The 21,001-nt window shown below is 40.3% G+C and overlaps 1 protein-coding gene across 1 annotated transcript; it reads left to right on the top strand.

Moving 5' to 3' along the window:
- The first annotated feature begins 344 nt into the window (after positions 1-344).
- Positions 345-20,485, top strand: LOC134618289 (solute carrier family 26 member 6). Its single transcript, XM_063463631.1, has 17 exons — positions 345-455; positions 1,540-1,715; positions 2,244-2,408; positions 2,547-2,699; positions 3,508-3,590; positions 3,767-3,914; positions 3,994-4,107; positions 5,336-5,413; positions 5,703-5,798; positions 7,500-7,606; positions 11,545-11,614; positions 11,908-12,000; positions 14,540-14,662; positions 14,815-14,961; positions 15,199-15,253; positions 18,124-18,260; positions 20,400-20,485. Exons 1-17 carry the CDS (start codon positions 347-349, stop codon positions 20,421-20,423), a joined length of 1,878 nt encoding a protein of 625 aa, XP_063319701.1. The 5' UTR covers positions 345-346; the 3' UTR covers positions 20,424-20,485.
- Positions 20,486-21,001: the final 516 nt, after the last annotated feature.

Raw genomic sequence — 21,001 nt, 5'->3', positions numbered from 1 at the left:
CTATTTTTACCCTCTGCTGACACAAAACACATCAGGTGTTCTGGCCACCAGATGAAGAGCTGCCTGCTGGGTACTGTTCCTATTATGTCATGGCTTCCCCGTTACCCCATCAGAGAAAATGCCTTGGGTGACCTGATCTCTGGGATAAGTGTGGGCATCATGCAGCTGCCACAGGGTGAGATGAAAGTTCAAGAGATAGTAGGAGAGCTAGATATAGATATAATGTTCTAATTTGTTTATCATAAACTGCGGTCAAAAATGTTTTTTCTCCATTGTTGAAATAATAAAATGTTTCTTTATTTATTATAAAAAGTGTAGAAAATCCTCTGTTCCTATCACTGCAGGTATGGCCTATGCCTTGCTGGCATCTGTTCCTCCAGTATTTGGCCTGTACTCATCCTTCTACCCAGTCCTTATCTACTTCATCTTTGGCACATCCAAACACATCTCAGTTGGTATGTAATAGTTCATGGTTGCATGTTCTATTACAGCTTGGTATTAAACTAGTAATAATGTGGCAACAGATAGTTACTACTATTAATTACAAATTAACATACAAGTAAATATCTTGCCTCAATAGTGGTTATATATGAGTAATATTACCTTGAAATGTATGTATCACGACAGAAAGTGATGGTAATAATACTTATTCATACTTATACAAACGTATGTCTATGAGAGAAAAAGACGAAGAGTAATAGTACTTTGGTATATTAATAATTAAAATATTAATGATGACCTTATATCAATAAAATGGTAACCTTTACGTCTTTGAATTTTCATATGCTGACATTAGTAGTAAAGTTGATGAGATGGTGACCCCAAATTAAAAAGGTGATATTAGGTGATTTTTTTATATTTAACAAATAAAACGGTGAAATTAATTCCATCGTAAATCCCCAGCATTCTTTAGTTTTTAAAGGTTTAAAGGTACAACACTGCTCAGCATTATGTTTAATGTTGTGTGATAATTACCTGGAAACGTGCGACAACTACATTCAACAACCGCTATGGAGAGTACCGTACTTTTACAAGTTTATTATGTCGGTCAGCTTTAAGGCCAGCAAATGTCTGATTTATATATTTTAAAGTCTAAAAGTTTGCTTACATGCGCATTTGTAGACATATTAGAAAATATCCAGTAAGACGTTCTTGTAGAGACACATCAACACTTCTAAAATAATCCTGTTTTTGTAAATCTATTAATAATATTTGTTTCCTAAATCACTAGACGACATTAAAAGACATCACACTTGGAAAAGTTGCCTTTTAAACTGGGTAATTAAAAAGGAAACAACTTGGAAGCGAAGTAACATTAATCAGAACGAATGGAGACTTTATCCTAGTGATATGATTCCCTCAGACCAAAGTCCAAACGACTTCATGTTTGTGAAGGACCCATCAGTTTCCAGGCTGAAATAAATCAGTAAAATAGGGTAATTGTAATAATAAAATTATTAATCAGTGGAATAACATGTTGCTCCACAATGTTTTCATAACGCCGCCTAAAAGAAATCATTTTCTATCTCCGTTTTTTAGGAACATATGCAGTGATGAGCGTGATGATAGGAGGAGTGACTGAGCGACTGGCCCCAGACTCAAACTTTATGACATGGGACAATGTGACCAACACCAGTATAATCGACACAGTTGCCCGTGATGAAGAAAGGGTCCGAGTGGCTGCAGCTGTCACATTTATATCTGGATTATTTCAAGTAAATATTTGAAATCACTCAAAATTTCCACCCTGCATTCGTAAATTTTGGAGCCATAAAGGGGCACTTGTCTCACTGAGTTTGGATGTTTCTTTTGAACAAATGGAAATATCTTGTCACCATCAACAGGCAGCTGCTGCTCAAACATTAGTGAATAAAGTAAAATGCTGTGCAAATGCTAATAAGCTTACATAGCTCTTTGAGGCCCATCTGCCTGACAGCAAATGCTTTTAGACTTCAGTTTCAATATGTTATTGATTACTTCAAAAGAATGAAAAGAAGCTTCTCGCTGCATGAGCCTGCAGGGACTCTACGAACTTCAGCCTGGAAACTGATGATGTTTTTGAGTCCAAAGGCTAAAAGGGTCAATTTAATCTATTTCATTAATTTTAAAAACTATTTTTATGCATTTCTAATAATTTGCACAGCTCCTGTGTCAAGAATGTGAAATGCAAACGAGTGTTCTGAGCATTCACTTTTGCAGCTACTGCATGTTAATCTCCACTGATTCATGTGATGTGTGTGTAGATTCTACTCGGTCTGGTCCAGTTTGGTTTTGTGGTAACCTACTTGTCTGAGCCACTGGTGCGAGGTTATACCACAGGAGCTGCTATCCATGTCATCGTGTCCCAGCTCAAATACACCTTTGGCGTTAACCCTGTGAGACATAACGGACCTTTATCCATGATATATGTAAGAATTACATTAACTTAACCATTTAGTGCTCTTGCTGGCAATTTTATGTACTTTTTATTTGGAATTTTTTGTATTTTAGATCCATTCGATTATTCACCTATTTAAGCAGTCATTTTCTTGCTCCTGTCTTCCTAGACTGTATTGGAGATATGCTATCTCCTCCCAGAGTCAAACATCGGCACTGTTGTGACCAGTGTTATTACCATACTCGGCCTTATCGCTGCTAAGGAGTTCAATGCATTTTTGGGCAAGAAAATACCCGTTCCTATACCCGTGGAGCTGATTGCTGTAAGTATGCAAGAATACAAACAGTACTGTGCAAAAGTCTTGAGTCACACTTTATATCTTTATATATTACTTCCAATGAGCCAAACATGTCTTCAACAATAATTCTCTAGTCTTTCTCAAGGTCAAGGTTTTTTGTTTGTTTTTTTAAACACTGGCTGTTATTTCACTCATTTTCAATCCGGTCTTTGTACCCGACCATTTCACAGAAATGTGTTTTGTTTGTTAACCCATTTAACACCAACCTGTGAATCATTGGCCAGTGGTGTACCTATTTGGTACCCTGAGGTACCCCTAAGCAAGGTACCGTCCCTAAACACTGCTCCCCGGGCGCCCAAAGGCTGCCCACTGCTTCACTGAGTGAATGGGTTAAATGCAGAGAGGAATTTCCCCGTGGGGATCAATACAGTATATATGTTATTTATATGATTGGCTCAACAACAACAAGTCTCAGTGGAAGAGTGGCTGTCAAGAAGCCGATTTTTACAAGAATTGGACTAAAAGTCAGCAACTGCAGGTCTTATGAATTAGTAATCCAAATTTGAAAATTCTGTCATCAAGATGACAACAGCGTCTACAGTCCAGCTGTTTGGGGCAGCGTTTCAGCCAGTGGTGTTGGAGACCTTGTCAAAATGTATGGATTTATGACCATAGAAAAGTACCATCAGAGTTTGAACCACCATGCAGTACCACCTGGTACACTTAATTCCTATTTTCCAAGTAAAATATAAAGAAACTGAGTATTGCTCAAGACTTTGTACCACACCATACAAAATGTGTACCCTGAAAATCACTATTATTTTATTTCCAGATCATTATAGCTACAGTTATCTCATGGCAATTTAACCTGCAGCAGAAATATGGAGTGGATGTAGTGGGAGTTATTCCCTCAGGGTAAGAAACAAACACACACACACACACGCGTGCACACACAGGCACGCACGCACGCACGCACGCACGCACGCACACACACACACACACACACACACACACACATCTGTCACTTGAAAAGTGACAGTCACTATGAAAAGTAAAGCTTTTCTTGACTCTTGTCTCTTCCTTTATATCAGTCTCCAGCCACCTGTTTTCCCAGACACCTCTATCTTTGGTCAAGTGATCGGTGATGGCTTTGCTCTGTCTGTGGTTGGCTACGGCATTGCCATCTCTCTGGGACGAATCTTTGCCCTAAAATATGGATACAAGGTTGACAGCAACCAGGTAGGATAATTACAGGTGGACACAAACATGAAGTGATACTTTAGTACACTGTAAATAAAAAGTGTGTTTCATGTTTTAGGAACTAATTGCTCTGGGTCTGAGTAACTCCATTGGAGGAATTTTTCAGTGTTTTACTGTCAGCTGCTCCATGTCTCGCACTATGGTTCAGGAAAGTGCAGGGGGCAAAACTCAGGTCAGTAGAGAGTTCAAAAAACTCTCTCTTGTTTTCTCACCTATCATTCCTAGTATCCATGTTAAAGAATACACCCACAACCAGCAAGCACCAAAAGAGGTTTAAAGCTGGGATATGGAACCTGTTTTTGGTGTGTTTGAAATTAAAAAAACAACCCCAGGATAATTATTCAGCATCTTGCAACTCAATTGATCTAAAAAAAAAAACAACCCACTCTTGCACCTCCTTTTGGTTCAATGTTCACATTTTAGAAAATCTAGGCCATGACAGGAGTCTTGTTTACAAACCAAATCAATGAGTAGTAGTATAAAACAGTATGAAAAATGTATAACAGGGAAAAAAATGTTGTTGTAGATGACTCTCATCTGAAGAAGCCAATATTAGGAGCTCAAATCCCATGTGAAGTCAGATGCACTGACTTACTTTTGGTGGATTCTACATGAAGCTCTAAGTGAGAAAAAACAAATTGAAATGATCTTTTAGGCAGTTTAATCTCTTTTCTAGAGATCAAAATCTCTTAATTGGGAGACCTTTGCCCCACATAAATCAACCCAGAACCAACTATTTTAGCTTCACATATTATACCACAAACTCTGTAATGTATGAATCTGATATTTTGCCCTAAACAAACCACAAAATATCATGAAACTCTGTTGCCTTGCCATAGCCTTTAACTGATTTAGTAAATCCAATAAAGATAGAACGGTTTTCTTTATTTCTCTTTTGTAACATTTGCCGCTTTTCCCATCTTTGTTCTACTATCTTTGATATTTGACCACTAATGATGTTTAATGCTTTGCCATATTTAAGCTCTAAAGGGATGCTTCATGAGATCACTGAAAGCATAAACATTCTCATCCCTGCACTTCACTCTGCCTCTAGCAAAAAACAAAGATCACAAACGTTAAATGCAATGAACCACACATCACAATTAACGTTACTCTGATACAGCGCATGATTAAAAAACACTTAGGGAATTGATTTTTTTTGTCACATCATCAAACTCCACCTACACAAGTACAAATTTACTGAAAGGCTAAACTGATTTTGTCTGACAACACCATTAATCAGCCAAGGGCTATCGAGGAGAGGAGAGGGTTCAATCGATGTGAGTTCGCTTTATAATCATATTCAAACTAATGACCCTGACATCAAGCAACTGTTTCGCCGAGCTCACTGTCCTGATTGCCATTCACTGTGTGCGCATTTCCCCGCCTCTTCGCTCCAGGTTGCTGGGGCTCTGTCAGCAGTAGTGATCCTTTTTATCACGTTGTGGATTGGATCACTCTTTGAAGATCTGCCCAAGGTACGGTGTGTGTGTGTGTGTGTGTGTGTGTGTGTCTGTGTGTGTGTGTGTGTGTGTGTGTCTGAGGGGTTACGCATGACGTTATGTTGTCAAAATGCTCAAACAGGTATTTCTTCTGCCTCAGGCTAAAGTTATCAGCTACTTTTAGAAAATAGTTTTTTTAAGCCCAAACATGGACTGAGCATGATGTAATAACTACTATTAAACAGTACTTCAGTGAGAGGTTAATGAAACTCCCATTAGTGTTTCAAGAAATGTTTCCACTTAAACCGTTTCCCTGATTTTGCAGTCGGTCTTGGCTGCCATCATCCATGTCAACCTCCATAGCATGATGAAGCAGTTCTTGGACATCCCCGCTTTGTGGAAAACCAACAGAGTGGATATGGTGAGTGCACTAAAAAGGACACAAGAAAGTGGTTAATGCAGCAAAGGTATTTTACTGTGTTAACATAGCATATCTTATACTGCATATACTGCATATCTTCCTTACCTGCTGATTTTTAGATTAAGTAGTATCCTGCTTCACAGTGCCATTTTATAGAAATTATTTGGAATACAAACTACTTGGATGAGCAACTCCATATAAGAAATAATCCTGGCTTCATATGTTTCAGCTAATTTCCTTGGAATTAGCTGAAAAAAACAAAACAAAAACAAAAAACTGTTAAGCAAATGATGCCCATAAAATTAATGACAGTTTTCTGCCGACATGTGTACATGTACAACATGTGACCTGCTAATAACAATCATATGTTTGCTTCCTCACAACAGTAGGGAAAGATCCCATTCGCTGAGGAACATTTATGTAGGTCTTTGGCCTACAAGTATGCAGGCAGACAGGCTTGTGTGAAATAAAAACCAACAGTGCACAGCCCAGTGGCAAGAATGGCCAATGATAGAAAAGTGGACTTGAACAAGAAAGATAGTGACATTTCACCACAGGGAGGAAAATGCAGAAAAAATTTGAATGAGTTTTTATTTCAAATTACAATGTAATTATATTTACAAATACTGTATATTGTATAGTATTATGTGTTTTAATTCTATGCAATACTATATAAGTATAATCTACAAATACTTAAAGGTAGGCACACTAGAATGAGATGGTACCAAGTCAGGTTGTTACAGGATATAGAAAAATAATTATACTATAAGTAAATTAAAGTACAGCGTAAGTAATTTTTAAAATTGTGCAATTTCATTGTAAATTTGCAGAAATACTAATTATATTTCCTCATCTCACATCCAACCAATGCTGTGATGGTGATGTGTGTGATAGAGCTTATTTTATTCAACTGGCCCTTTACTTTGCCAATATAAATGTCACAGCAACTGTTCTCCCTTACCAATTTACAAGAAAAAATAATAACTGTCAAAATTTTCAGACCTATGTCACCTCATAATGATAGAGACAAGTATTAATTTTTTCCCCACAATCACTGTTCAAACATAACTTTTAAAAGGACTGTAATGGAAAGAAGTGTCTCCTTTACTGTGAAATACTCAAGATTTAGAGGTTTAGCCTCTTCATAATATGACCTGGGTCCTCCAAAGTAATGTGCACGTACAGTGTAAAACGGGGAAATATTGTTGTTTTTCAGTAAAATTATCAAGAAATTAAACAGTACCTAAAATTAATTTTGCAGTACCATGATTAATTGTAGTATAAATAATTATAAATACTTATACAAAGTACTAGAAGTAATCATTTTTATTTAATTAATCACATTTATTATTTAAATATAATTAAAAAAAAATAAATACATTAAATATTTTTTTTTAATAATCGGTCATTTAATTTCAAATAAAACTGAAACACTGAAATTTCATTTAACTTTAAGGGAATGACGTCTTTGGTCTGGGGCCATATTATAAAGTGTTTCTGGCAATGTTGCTCTCTTTTTTTCATGCTATCAAATCTATTCTGGGCTTCACAGGTAGAGGGCGTTAAAGAGACCGAGACTAACGTCTTTCAAATATAATAGAGGCAGGGAAACAATGTACAGTATGTGACAAATGAGGCCTTTTTTATTACAGCAGACCACAGGCATAAGCTATTCCTTATGCTCTCTGTTTCTCTTTGCAGCTGGTCTGGGTGGCCACCTTCATCCTCACCTTGCTGTTAAACCCTGACATAGGACTGGCTGCATCCATTGGTTTCTCCTTGCTTACTGTCATCTTCAGGACACAGCTGTAAGCACACTTTACGTTGGGTTATATATATATATATATATTCACAATTAATAATGTTTTTTCACAACCACGTGGTCTGTGCTGACCCATGTGTTCATGTCAGCATGTCTTCACCTTCACTAAAAGTATGCAAACAATACTTGTGCACCAAAAGAAAGCAATAGCTGCTTTTTTTGTGACTGGTTTGGTCCTCAGCTTGCCAAACAGCCATACACAGCACTATCTTATATACACTTCCCTCCGTAAACATGGCCTGCACGTATCTATATATCTATAGATATATATATATACGTATCTATATATCTATATCTATCTATCTATCTATCTATATATACATAGCAGCGTAGTGGTTAGACTACACGCCTTTGGAGCAGAGGATCGCAAGTTCGATTCCCGCCTAGGGCGTCTGTATCCAGTAAGGGTCCTAAGGCTAGACCCCCTATGCTATGCGAGCCTACCACAGACATGAGCGAGACAGATAAATATGGCTCGGATGTCGCCCGGATCAACAAGGTCCGCGTCAGGTGTTGAGGAACCAGGGCACCCTGATGACAAGTGGGCTACTGGAACAAGAAGGCATCGGTGGGCACGAAAACCGGGCGTTGTTGGAATGCTACTACGCAAGTAACCCTGGCGGAAAGGGTTACATGAATAGGATGAGGGACCTATGGATTCTTCGATATCCAACATCCACAATGACGGCGAAACAACTAGTAGCTCAGTGTTCCAACATTCGAAAGAAAGGACTGCTCTCACAGCTAGAGATTGACGAGGTACAACATAAATGCTACGGCAAGGAGAAATATCATCACCCCCACCCGAGATTGGGTACATAGCCCCAAGTGCGATAGGAGAGGATCGTTGAGTGCGAGAGGAACTGACCTGAAAGATAGGATCATGGCCAATCTTGAAGCCGGTAGCCAGTTACCAAGATTACGTGAAGTACCCTCAGAAGATCTGCTAGATGAAGGGCAGCACTATGGATGATGCCTTGCTGTGGTGCTGACACAGCAACCACGATTACCGACACTAACAAGCTGATCTACAATACGGCAGCAGTGATCAGTGAGATGCTTGGCTACAAGTTGAACAGCCACAAGGGGCAGTACCCTCCATGGAGAAGGAGGCTAGAGGGCAAGATCAAAGTAGCACGAAGGGAGGTTAGCCAACTAACGGAGTTGCGACAAAGACGGTGCATAAGAAATACAGCAAGCTGTCCATACCTGAGGCCTTGGAAACTGCCAAGCAAAGACTCACAGCCTTGGCCAGCCGCTTGAGGAGGTACACCAGAGAGATAGAAGGCAGGAGAATAAACCAGCTGTTCTCCACAGAACCAGCAAAGGTGTACTCTCAGTGGCAAGGGAACAATAAGAGAACAGCACCACCAAGGCTGGAGACGGAGCAATACTGGAAGAGCATATGGGAGAAGGATGCAACCCATAACGGCAATGCTCAGTGGCTAGTGGATCTGAGGGCAGACCATAGCAACCTCCCTGAACAGGGTCCAGTAACCATCACAGTGGCAGACATCCAAGAAAGGGTCTCCAGTATGAAGAGTTGGACAGCACCAGGGCCCGACATGGTTCACGCCTACTGGCTGAAGAAGCTGACTGCACTCCACGAGCGTCTGGCAGCACAAATGAACCAGCTGCTAGTTAACGAGAGACACCCGGAATGGCTAACCGAAGGTCGGACGGTCCTGATCCCCAAGGACCCCAAGAAGGGACCGGTCCCATCCAACTACCGACCAATAACCTGCCTCAGTACTACATGGAAGCTCCTGTCAGGCATCATATCGGCTAAGATGAACAGGCACATGGGTCAATACATGAGCGGGGCACAGAAAGGGATTGGCAAGAATACCAGAGGCGCAAAACACCAGCTACTGGTAGACAGAACAGTCAGCCGAGACTGCAAGACCAGACTGACCAACCTGTGCACAGCCTGGATTGATTACAAGAAGGCCTATGACTCAATGCCCCACAGCTGGATACTGGAATGCCTAGAATTGTACAAGATCAACAGGACCCTAAGAGCCTTCATCAGGAACTCAATGGGGATGTGGCGTACAACACTAGAGGCCAACTCCAAGCCCATAGCACAAGTCACCATCAAGTGCGGGATCTACCAAGGAGATGCTCTGTCCCCACTGCTGTTCTGCATAGGCCTGAACCCCCTCAGTGAGATCATTAACAAGACTGGCTACGGATACCGACTACGAAACGGAGCGGTTGTCAGCCACCTCCTGTACATGAATGACATCAAGCTGTATGCCAAGAGTGAACGAGACATCGATTCACTGATCCACACTACCAGGCTATACAGCAATGACATTGGAATGTCGTTCGGACTGGAGAAGTGTAGTCGGATGGTGACAAAGAGAGGGAAGGTAGTCAGTACTGAGTGGATTGAACTACCAGAAGGCAACATTGCAGACATAGAGGACAGTTACAAGTACCTGGGGATCCCGCAGGCGAATGGGAACCATGAAGAGGCCGCTAGGAAAGTTGCAACCACCAAGTACCTGCAGAGGGTCAGGCAAGTGCTGAGGAGTCAGCTGAACGGTAAGAACAAGATCCGGGCCATCAACACCTACGCCCTGCCCATGATCAGGTACCCTGCTGGGGTAATAGGCTGGCCAAAGGAGGAGATAGAAGCCACTGACATAAAGACAAGAAAGCTCCTGACCATGCATGGAGGGTTTCACCCCAAGTCCAGCACCCTGAGGCTGTACGCTAAGCGGAAGGAAGGGGGCCGGGGACTGGTGAGTGTCAGCACCACAGTCCAGGATCAGACAAGAAACATCCACGAATACATCACGAAGATGGCCCAGACTGACAGCGTGCTCAGTGAATACCTCAGGCAGCAGAAACCCAAGAAAGAGGAGGAAGACGAGGAACCATCATGGAAGGACAGGCCCCTGCACGGTATGTACCACTGGCAGATAGAGGAGGTGGCTGATATCCAGAAATCCTACCAGTGGCTGGACAAAGCTGGACTGAAAGACAGCACGGAGGCACTAATCATGGCAGCACAAGAACAAGCTCTGAGTACAAGATCCATAGAGGCTGGGGTCTATCACACCAGGCAAGACCCCAGGTGCAGGCTGTGTAAAGATGCCCCAGAGACAATCCAGCACATAACAGCAGGGTGCAAGATGCTAGCAGGCAAGGCATACATGGAACGCCATAACCAAGTGGTACAGGAACATCTGTGCCGAGTATAACCTGGAAGTCCCGAGGTCAAAATGGGAGATGCCCCCAAGGGTGATGGAGAATGACCGAGCTAAGATCCTGTGGGACTTCCAGATACAGACGGACAAAATGGTGGTGGCTAACCAACCGGACATAGTGGTGGTGGACAAACAGAAGAAGACGGCTGTAGTGATCGATGTAGCAGTTCCGAATGACAGCAATATCAGGAAGAAGGAACACGAGAAGCTGGAGAAATACCAAGGGCTCAGAGAAGAGCTCGAGAGGATGTGGAGGGTGAAGGTAACGGTGGTCCCCGTGGTAATCGGAGCACTAGGTGCGGTGACTCCCAAGCTAGGCGAGTGGCTCCAGCAGATCCCGGGAACAACATCGGAGATCTCTGTCCAGAAGAGCGCAGTCCTGGGAACAGCTAAGATACTGCGCAGGACCCTCAAGCTCCCAGGCCTCTGGTAGAGGACCCGAGCTTGAAGGATAAACCGCCCGCAGGGGCGAGATGGGTGTTTTTATATATATATATATATATATATATATATATATATATATATATATATATATAGATATAGATATAGATATAGATATAGATATAGATATATAGATATAGGGAAGTGTAGGGAAGTGTTCAGTTGAACATTAAAACTCACTACCATTCAAACTGATTAATGGCCTATTAATGGATTACAGCATAAGAAATTGTTAATTAAGGTTTTCTGTGTGTGACTATTTCAGACCTAAATATTCCATACTAGGGCGGGTCCCTGAAACTGACATTTACAAGCCACTGGACGAATACCATCAGGTACAGAACTGCTTTTTTTTTTTTTGCTTTTTAAATCAACTGAAAATGGAATGGAAAATGAGCACTGGTACAGAAATGAACAGCATGTTTTTAGTGTAGTTCACTGGCATGGATGGATGGATGGATGGATGGATGGATGGATGGATGGATGGATGGATTGATATTAGATAAATTGCTATGAAAGTATGAACAAAAATCCATATATCTGATTGGTCAGGTGTAACTTTTACTTCATACTAAAGCCATAATGGAATGTTTTGATTGATTAGCCTCTTTAATCCATTCGATTTCAGGTGAGGCGAGTGCCAGGGATTTTGATCTTTCGTTCCTCTGCCACCCTCTACTTTGCCAATGCTGAGATGTACCAGGAAGCCTTGAACTCAAAGGTAAGAACACAGATATCCTTAACCGAAGCTTCGAACCAAATCTTAATCCTAAAAAAAGATTTTTTTTACAAAGTGACAACAAAATGTCTTTTAAAAACATCATTACTCTTAAATTCTCACAAAGAGCACAAATTAACTTATGTGGGTGCATTCACCCCCACCAAGACCATAAAGCCAAAAACAAAACACAGTATCAGTTTACAAAGCACAACATGACATACTAAAAGCTCAGATTTAAATGAATACACAGAAACAGCACACCACAGCTACACACACGCGCGGAGAAAAAGAAGCAGCCAAACACATCATGTCGCCGTTTCCGTGCTATTAACTCCTCTTTTAAAAACATGATTTCTGACACACTAATAGCCAACCAGACTTGTCACCAATTCACACATCACAACTGTGACAGACATTGTTCGCAATGTCATTCTCTTCTCTCATTTCTTCCCCCGCTCAGCTTTTGTTTAAAACACCCCATTCCACCCGCTCCTACGCTTTCTTCCTGCCCCTCCTCTTCTGTCATGCCGCTTTGGGGTCAGTGGGAAGACAGACAGAGGGAAGTTGGAAATAGGATGGCGAAGGAGAGAAGAGAAGGAGATAATGGAAATGTTTCATTCATTAAAATGTCAGCATGTCAAAGTCAAAGGGTTGCTTTCATGCACAAATAAGCTCTTGCTGAGCAGTCTGGCAGAGGCTGCAGGTTTGTTTGCAAGGTGAGACAGACTCAGGTGCTTTTGTGACACCAGTTCTGACGCGTTCTCGAAAAATGGACGATTACTCCCTGTGTGTCCTCACCGGCACTAACCAAGCTCATGAGCCATGCTGTTATAGGATTGTTACTGCTCCAACTAGTGATGTTATTCAGCACAAAATTCCACACAGAAAAGCCCCAGGAATCAAGCCCAGGACCTTGTTGCTGTAGGCTAACAGTCCTAACCACTGGACACTACACTGCCCACTTTGAGAATCTTGTTATATCAAAGTATACAACAACGGGAAAGAAATAGCCAAAGTATGTCCTTATATACTTTTTACTCAGTTCTACTCTTGATGTTAGAACTATAATTAGGGCCCGGCTCGTAACATGAACGTTACAATTTACTCCTGTAAAAATAAGTCATATATAGCAAAGACCAAGCCTAATAAAAATGCAGTGCATGACACTAAGATACACACTAAGTTACATTCTTTGCCATGCATTCGGATTACAAGTTGCTAGAAATATAAAGGATCATCATTTAAATGAAAAATAAAGTTTGATCAGGCATGCCCAATTTTGTCTTTTTCTCTACAAGTTCCTTTTTTTTTTTTTTTTGCCTGTCCCGTTTGGCTCTTTAGCCGTCAGAATTGTTGTCTGAAGGCCAACAAAGATACCCAACAGATTTACTTTATCAAGTGGATCATCACGGCCTTGCCATATTGGTCCATTTGATCGACCTTTGTTGTTGTTATTTATTTTGTTTTATTTTATTTTCAGTTGTTACAGATGGGACAGACATGGCTGGGGGATAGGAAAGGGAGAAAGAAAGATGAAGGAAAAGAAAAACAGAGGGGAAGAGGGACAGTGAGAAAGGGCACTCAAAAATAAAAAAAAATCTCCCGGACCACCTGTGGAGAGAAAAAAAAAGAGAAAACAAGCACACAAAAAAAAGAGAGCAACATAATAAACACAACACCATCGCATTAATCTAGCTAAGTGTAAATAACAGTAAATACTAAATATTGAAAGTAGTTGTGCAGCACGCAGGACCGACAGCGCACAATGTGCTTTGTGGTAGCAGCCAAGAAAGGTGTTGTTTATGTGTATGAACAGTGAACACCTGTGTGCACACCTGTGTGGATGAGCGCACTTGTATTCAAAAGGTTTCTCTATTTAAAAAGGTTTCTCCAAGGAATGGTAATGGATTTCTTTTAGTCAAAGAACTTGACTTACAACAAGTAAGTCAAGTAAAAGAAAGAAATCCATTACCATTCCTAATAATCAGTCATTGTATTGTAACAGTGACTCCATTCATTCAAGCTGCTGTCTACCACACCTCTGCTGCTTGGTTGTTTGTTGTGGTTATATTATGTTGGTGCTAAATAGAAACTGGACTGACTGAACTGGCCAAACTGGCTGAAAATCCCTGCACAAAAGCTTAAGCACCCAACATAATGTATCAGCTAAAGGTGAATGGTAATTTGTCTCTTCTTGTGTTAGCCCTGTGACACGCTGACTCACTTTCTAGGGTGTACCCCACCTCCGATAACTGGAGGCGAATGATTGGATGATTCCACAGTCATGCGAAGTAAAAGATTTTCTGGGGGGGGATTCGTTTTGCCGCTGTCTGTTCTTTCATAACATATTCATGATTTGTGTAGCATGTTCTCCTAGTCCTGTCTTTTCTGGGAAATGTTAGTTTCCCATTATTAAAACACCAACCAAACACTTTAAGTTTACAGCTTAACAAAAGGTTTTAGTTTTTTTTTTATCAGACATGGTAACTAGCAGTGGTATTAAGTAACTGATCTGACTGTTCTTTGTTTTGTTTTGTAGTCTGGCTTTGACATTACAAAGCTCCTGTCAGCAAAGAAAAAACTGGAAGCCAAAAAGAAGAGACACGAGAAAAAAGAAGCCAAGAGAGTCATAAAAGAGCTCAAGAATAATGGGGTTGACGTGGTAAGGACAAACTAAGAGATGACAGATTTATAGGACTGTATTTCACATTCGAACGCAAGCGCTTTCTTCCACAAATACCTGTTTCAGCATTCCAGACCCTATAGCTTCGATTGTGGTCGTCTTAAATGTTACTTTGATTAATATCTACCCAGAACAGGGAGCCAAACATGGAGGAGCAGAACCATGTGTCCGTCATTGAAGTAGATGCTGAGCGGGACCCCTCACTCCCAGGAGCCATTGTTCTCGACCTTGGCCCTGTCAACTTCCTGGACACTGTGGGGGTCAAGACACTACGAAGTGTAAGGACAGATCAGTCACATTTACATGCATATATACAAAAAGAGCGAAATGTAACATCTTTTTTAAATGCTTAAAAAAACTGAAGACAACTGCAAACTAGCTTTAAAAAAATCAATCCCTCTGTCCCTTTTGTTATAATTTAGCTCTCAGGTGGTAAATTTCTATGAATCGAATCATGAGAATAATGAGATCATTCACAGTTTGTCCCTCACTCTGTGCTTTTTTGTGTGTTTCAGATTCGGAGAGACTACGGAGAAATTGGAGTGGAGGTGGTTCTTGCTGGTTGCCAAAGTAAGTCCAGTTACTTTCAACACTCTCACTGGAAATAAATGCAATACACTTTATTATGACTTTATAAGGATTTGGTAGATATAATTTTCCTTGTGCAGTTTTCTAAGAACCCATTTGTCTTTTTGCCTTGTAGTGATCTAAAAATACCTTCTGAAAACCATTAAGGTGGAACAGAAATACTCCCAAATAATATTACTTTTTACTCTTACTCTTCTTACGTCTTTTTACTTTTACATATGCAGTCCAGATCTACTCGGCCACATGCAATCTGAGGCATTCAATGACAGTAGATGTTATTTTAGCTGATGTTTTAGTGCATAAAGTACCTGACATGTTTTTTTTTTTTCAGAAGACTATGTAATTAGCCCTATTCATGGCAAGCTAACACATATTTTTAAAATGACATCTGGTCTAACTAATGTGTTTTAAAGCCTTTACTCTCAGCTTTTATTTTTTGACGTAATAGCCCCCTAATTTAGGCCTTACTTGCTGTATGTGGACAAAACACATTTCTCTGGAACCCAGCTGTGTGGTGGTTTTCACAGGATCAGCGCCTGCACTTAATACAGGCTCAGGACTTAGCGGTTAGACAAAACTAAAAAGGACAAAAGACAACAACAGAAAGTGTTAAAGTGAACTTTGAACTTAAGAAAACAACTAAGGAAAACCAAGGAAAAGAATTACACAGGACAGGAAGCGAATGGCAAATGGCTGAATGGACCAAAACAAATTCTGTTTTTCCTCGCTTTTTCTGGAACGTGTCAGTTTAACTGGGAAAGAAATGACATGGAAGTGTTTGTATGACAGCCTTAATGAGAGCTGTTTGAGTTCTTGGAAATACCAAGGAAAGGCGCTTCGTTTATTACTTCCTCTAGCAGATGACACATTGCTCCATCCTCTATGAAAGGGAAGAAATGATTTCATTTCATAATTCACAGCAATAGACCATCCAGCCATTCATAAAAACAATTAACTAACCTGATTAAGTGGCATAGATCATGTAAATATAGGTTTTCCACCCAATGGTGAATTTATATAAACTCTCCAAATTAAGATAATGAGCTATGTTAACTGATCAAATTACATTTAAATTGTATTTAAAAGCTTGCATTTGTAATGTCCATTTCTGTATTTCCAGAATTTGGGATGATCATGAACATAATGAGAAATAGGGTGGCTGTAATTTATTAGGCAGAGCGTTGGTGATTCGATCCCTGGCTGCTTCAGTCTTCATCCCACATATCCTTGGGCAAGATAATCCCAAGCTGCTCTTCAATGCATCTATTGGAGTATGAATGTGTGTGAAAGTTAGATGGAAAACACTTAAGCATAAAAAAAACCCTTGTGTGACTGGGTGAATGAGTATAAAGTGCTTTGAGCGCTAAAGTTCTGCAGAAAGGCGCTGTATATGAACCACTCCATATATGTCTGAGCCTTTGTGATAAAAGGTGAACACAGAGAATTTTACTTCAGATATAGAAATCCTAGACAAAGAGGATAATAGATCACATCTAGCAGAACTAAAAACGAAAAGAAAAAAGAAGAAGATTTATTTCATTTTGTGGGGTATATTTTCCTTATTCTTTCAAATTGAAGGCATCATAATTGCAAAATTACTGATGTGATGAGGAAAGACAAGTCTGACTGTGAAACTGCATGCTTATTGACTAATGACTCCTGACTGACAGCTCGTAAGCCCATGAGGTTTCTTACCACAGACAATCGTCTGTCCTGAAACATGCTAGCCTATGACCAAGATTTAATGTAACCACGATTTTATTTTTGATTCACTGTGATCCAAAAAGTGCGACTAAGCCCACAAACTCGACAGGAAAGTGTTCCCAAAGGTCCCATCAGAAAGCCATTTTTCCATTGACCTCTATACAACCAGAAGTCTTTTTACGACCACAGCTATCGCCATCTGGTGGGCTTCAGACAGAATGCAGCTTTTAGGCGCTTCCACAGTGGCTTCGTTTTTCTGACCTGGAAGCTACCACCATGTTTGATCCTGTCTATGATTCGAATGTTTCCTATGATAACAATGAACAGATGCAAGAATTAAAAATAGTAGATTATAGTAAAATATAGGGCGATCGTGGCTCAAGAGTTGGCAGTTCGTCTTGTAATCGGAAGGTTGCCGGTTCGAGCCCCGGCTCCGACAGTCTCGGTCGTTGTGTCCTTGGGCAAGACACTTCACCCGTTGCCTACTGGTGGTGGTCAGAGGGCCCGGTGGCGCCAGTGTCCGGCAGCCTCGCCTCTGTTAGTGCACCCCAGGGTGGCTGTGGCTACAGTGTAGCTTGCCATCACCAGTGTGTGAATGGGTGGATGACTGAACGTGTAAAGCGCTTTGGGGTCCTTAGGGACTAGTAAAGCGCTATACAAATACAGGCCATTTACGATTTTTACCATAGTAAAATATATTACATTTTAAATACAGCAACTCCCATGAGGAAAACAGCTTCAGTCACTGAAAAACAGACAAAGTATACATAAACACGCATAAATAAAGAAAGGAAGACACAAGCAGGAAGGCGCAGAAGGAGGGGGGAAGGAAACACTAAGAAAGAGCACAATGAAAGCCAAAGAAAATTGTGGCGCTCATAACAAGTTTATTGTTAGTTAATATTTACACAGGTAGGAATTTTATACAAGAGCTGCCCTTCCTGTTTCTCCGTTTTCTCCTTTTCACATTTAAGACCTTGTTTCTTTTTCTGCTCTCCATGCTCCACTCTGTGCCTTCATCTCTTGTTTCTATTCTATTGCTTTTCTTCCTACACCGACATGCTCAATTACCCATTTCATCTTCCTCCAGCTTTCTTCGCACATCTCTTTTTGTGTCTTCATCTGTACCTCTCTCTGTGTCTCTCTAGGCGGTGTGGTGGATAACCTGCAGACCGCAGGTTTCTTTAACGACAAAGTAACAAAGTCTTGTCTCTTCACCACCGTCCACGACGCTGTTCTGTACTGTCAGTCTGCCATAACACAGAGCCAAAGCATGGAATATGAGGTATGAGCACTCAAGCATACACATCATGGCACATGATGGAGGATGTCAAAATGCACTTTGATGTTATATAAAGTGATGAAGAATGCAAAGAATACATCCTTTGCACTTAAACCTCACAAGCAGGAAACTTTCTTTGATATTTATTTGTTGCAAGTCATTAAGCTGCACAGCATTTCTGCTTTCTCAAACACCCAACCTCTAATTTGATGTTTGTGGGTAGCTACATTTGCAGGAAGCTGATGTTACTATGTTTCTTTCTTCCTATGAGTTAGATGGGCATACTCTCAAATCTGTCCATTAAATAAGAAGTTGAAGGAGCCGGAAGGTGCTTATTATAGCGTGCTTTGAACAGTGGGAGCGGTTATAGCTATGTTTGCATGCTTTGTTTTCTTGTAATGTTTAACTTTAAAGACTTTTTTCCATCTTACTGTAATCAGCAGTGTCAGCGAATGTGGTCCATGTGGAAAATGTGAAGGCACATTCCCGATTACCTTACTTCATTGCTAAATATATTAGGGGAGTGATTGAGTTCACTTGCAGTCAGTGGTGTGGAAATTATTCATTAAGCTAATCTTTATAGACAATGATTAAAATGTTTTTTCGGGATTGGTTCATTGATCCTTAATATGTCCAAGTCGCGTGACCTGCACCTCAAATTGACTGCAGAACCTGAGGCAGATGGGGGTTGGAAAAACATGACAAACATTTTCTTTGTTTTGCAATTTATTGATCTATGTATTTTTATGTGGTTTAAATCAAAGTTCAATTTAAAACACCAGAATTTTCACCTCATGTATACATTTAAGCATCAGAAATGCTTCACACACCCACCACACACCATCAGTCTCTGTCTGAAGGCAAATTATATTCTGCCTACACCAGGCCAGTGTGTGTGCACGCACGCGTGTGCATACGTGTGTGTGTGTACGTCTGTGAGCTAATCTCATTTATTCACCTGTGCTTCCATGCATGTCCGCAAATTGTTCGGCGTGTATGCTTTTGTTTCTGCCCGGTCTGCCTCGGTATTTAATTGTTTACGTGTCTTAATGTTTCTGTTCCTGTAGAAAGACAAAGGAACAAAGACTATTCAGGGTGTAAAATACAATTAACAGAAGCAAAGCCCTTTCACAGAAGAAGTGGGAAGCTCACACAAAAACACACACATATAGCTGTCTAATTTTCCACTGCTATTAGCTTAACCTAGCATTGTGAATTATATTGATTGGCTGATGAATGCTAACATCAGCAGCTTTCCCTAATGTTGTTCCTGATTGTGATCCTAACTGGGATAGCTGGTCAAGTACACACAAACATGCTGGGATACCGGTGATGTAAAAGTGGAGCGTTGGTCTCACACACACAAAAAGCAAACACAAAACAAAATCACACATAGTCATGTGCATGCAGAATTCCCTTTGAATCCGCATAAACAGCCTATACTATATACTGATACCAGTGTGGATCCATACTGTGGGTTTAGATGAGAGGTTTTTGGAAGGTGATAATATAAGAAGCAGGAGAAGGCAGTCTATCTCCCATGTAGCTTACACTACACGGACAAATGCACATAAGGAACTGCTTTGCCATGAAAACCTGTGTAAAGAGGCTCCCTGTGCACGACTTGGTGCTGGTGTTAACGCCAGAGGAGGCTTCGAGATCTGCAGTTATTGAGTCAGAAGAGTGTTAGAGACTTTTATTCACTATGTGATTCAGCACTCTGCTACCCTGTCATATAAGTTTACATTGCCTGCCACTTTGTGGCTGGGTTGCTGTGACAGCTAAATGCTTCCCCTTTTCAACAACAACACCACTTACAGCCGGTCATTGAATATCTAGACAGACTTCTTGCAACAGTGGCAAACTGTTACAGCACTATGTGCAATTTCAGAAAGAGCTTTAGGAGAACCCAGTCTTTCACAAATGTTTGTGGCAGACTGCAAGGCTAGGGTTTGGCAATTAGACTGAAAACACCTGAATTCAAAAAGGGAGAACATGGTGAATCTCCAGTTCACTTAATTTGAAATCTATCATGTTACTCTCTTTAAGGTAAACTTTAACTGAAAAAATTAAAAGTGGGATAAATAACAACAATATTGTGGAGCTTCTTCTATATTTGATGACTCCTGTTTTATTTCACAGGAGATTGCTGCAACACATTTTTGAGTCCACAGAGGAATCAATGTGATATTATAAAGAAGTGACAGACACTCTGTCTGTTGGAGGAGTTATCCATGGAGCTTCAGAACTGAATCTACCTTCTGTCTCAAACACAGAGACATTTACACACAGTACAACAAACATAGTACACATCATGTGTATGCATATGCACAGCTATCTGTTATATGTGTACGATTATATGGCTATAAGACTTTGTATGTAATAGAAGTCACTGTAATAAGCTTCACTTTTCTGATCAATATTATATGCGAATTTTTTAAAACCTTTAAGTGCATTAGATTAATTTAATTTCACATTATCTGTAAAAGTATACTATCCTTCCAGTATGTGTGCATCCATATAGGTAATGGTCTGTATATTATATGGTGCTCTGTGTATAGACGTATAGACTCTAATCAATCAATCAGTCAATCAAATAATATGTATAGATTGTTTTTCTCCGGTGTAATTTTTAGACGAACCTTGCATGTGTTTTTTGGTTTTGTTTGTGTTGTGTTAGTGTTTTGTTTAGTTTTTTTACTGTTAATCATTACATAAATAAAATAAAAAATAATATATTATTT

The sequence above is a fragment of the Pelmatolapia mariae genome, linkage group LG20 (genome assembly GCF_036321145.2).
Source record: "Pelmatolapia mariae isolate MD_Pm_ZW linkage group LG20, Pm_UMD_F_2, whole genome shotgun sequence".
Taxonomy (NCBI): Eukaryota; Metazoa; Chordata; class Actinopteri; order Cichliformes; family Cichlidae; genus Pelmatolapia; species Pelmatolapia mariae.
Note: the sequence above shows the minus strand (reverse complement) of the source record. Positions and strands in the feature narration are given on the sequence as shown.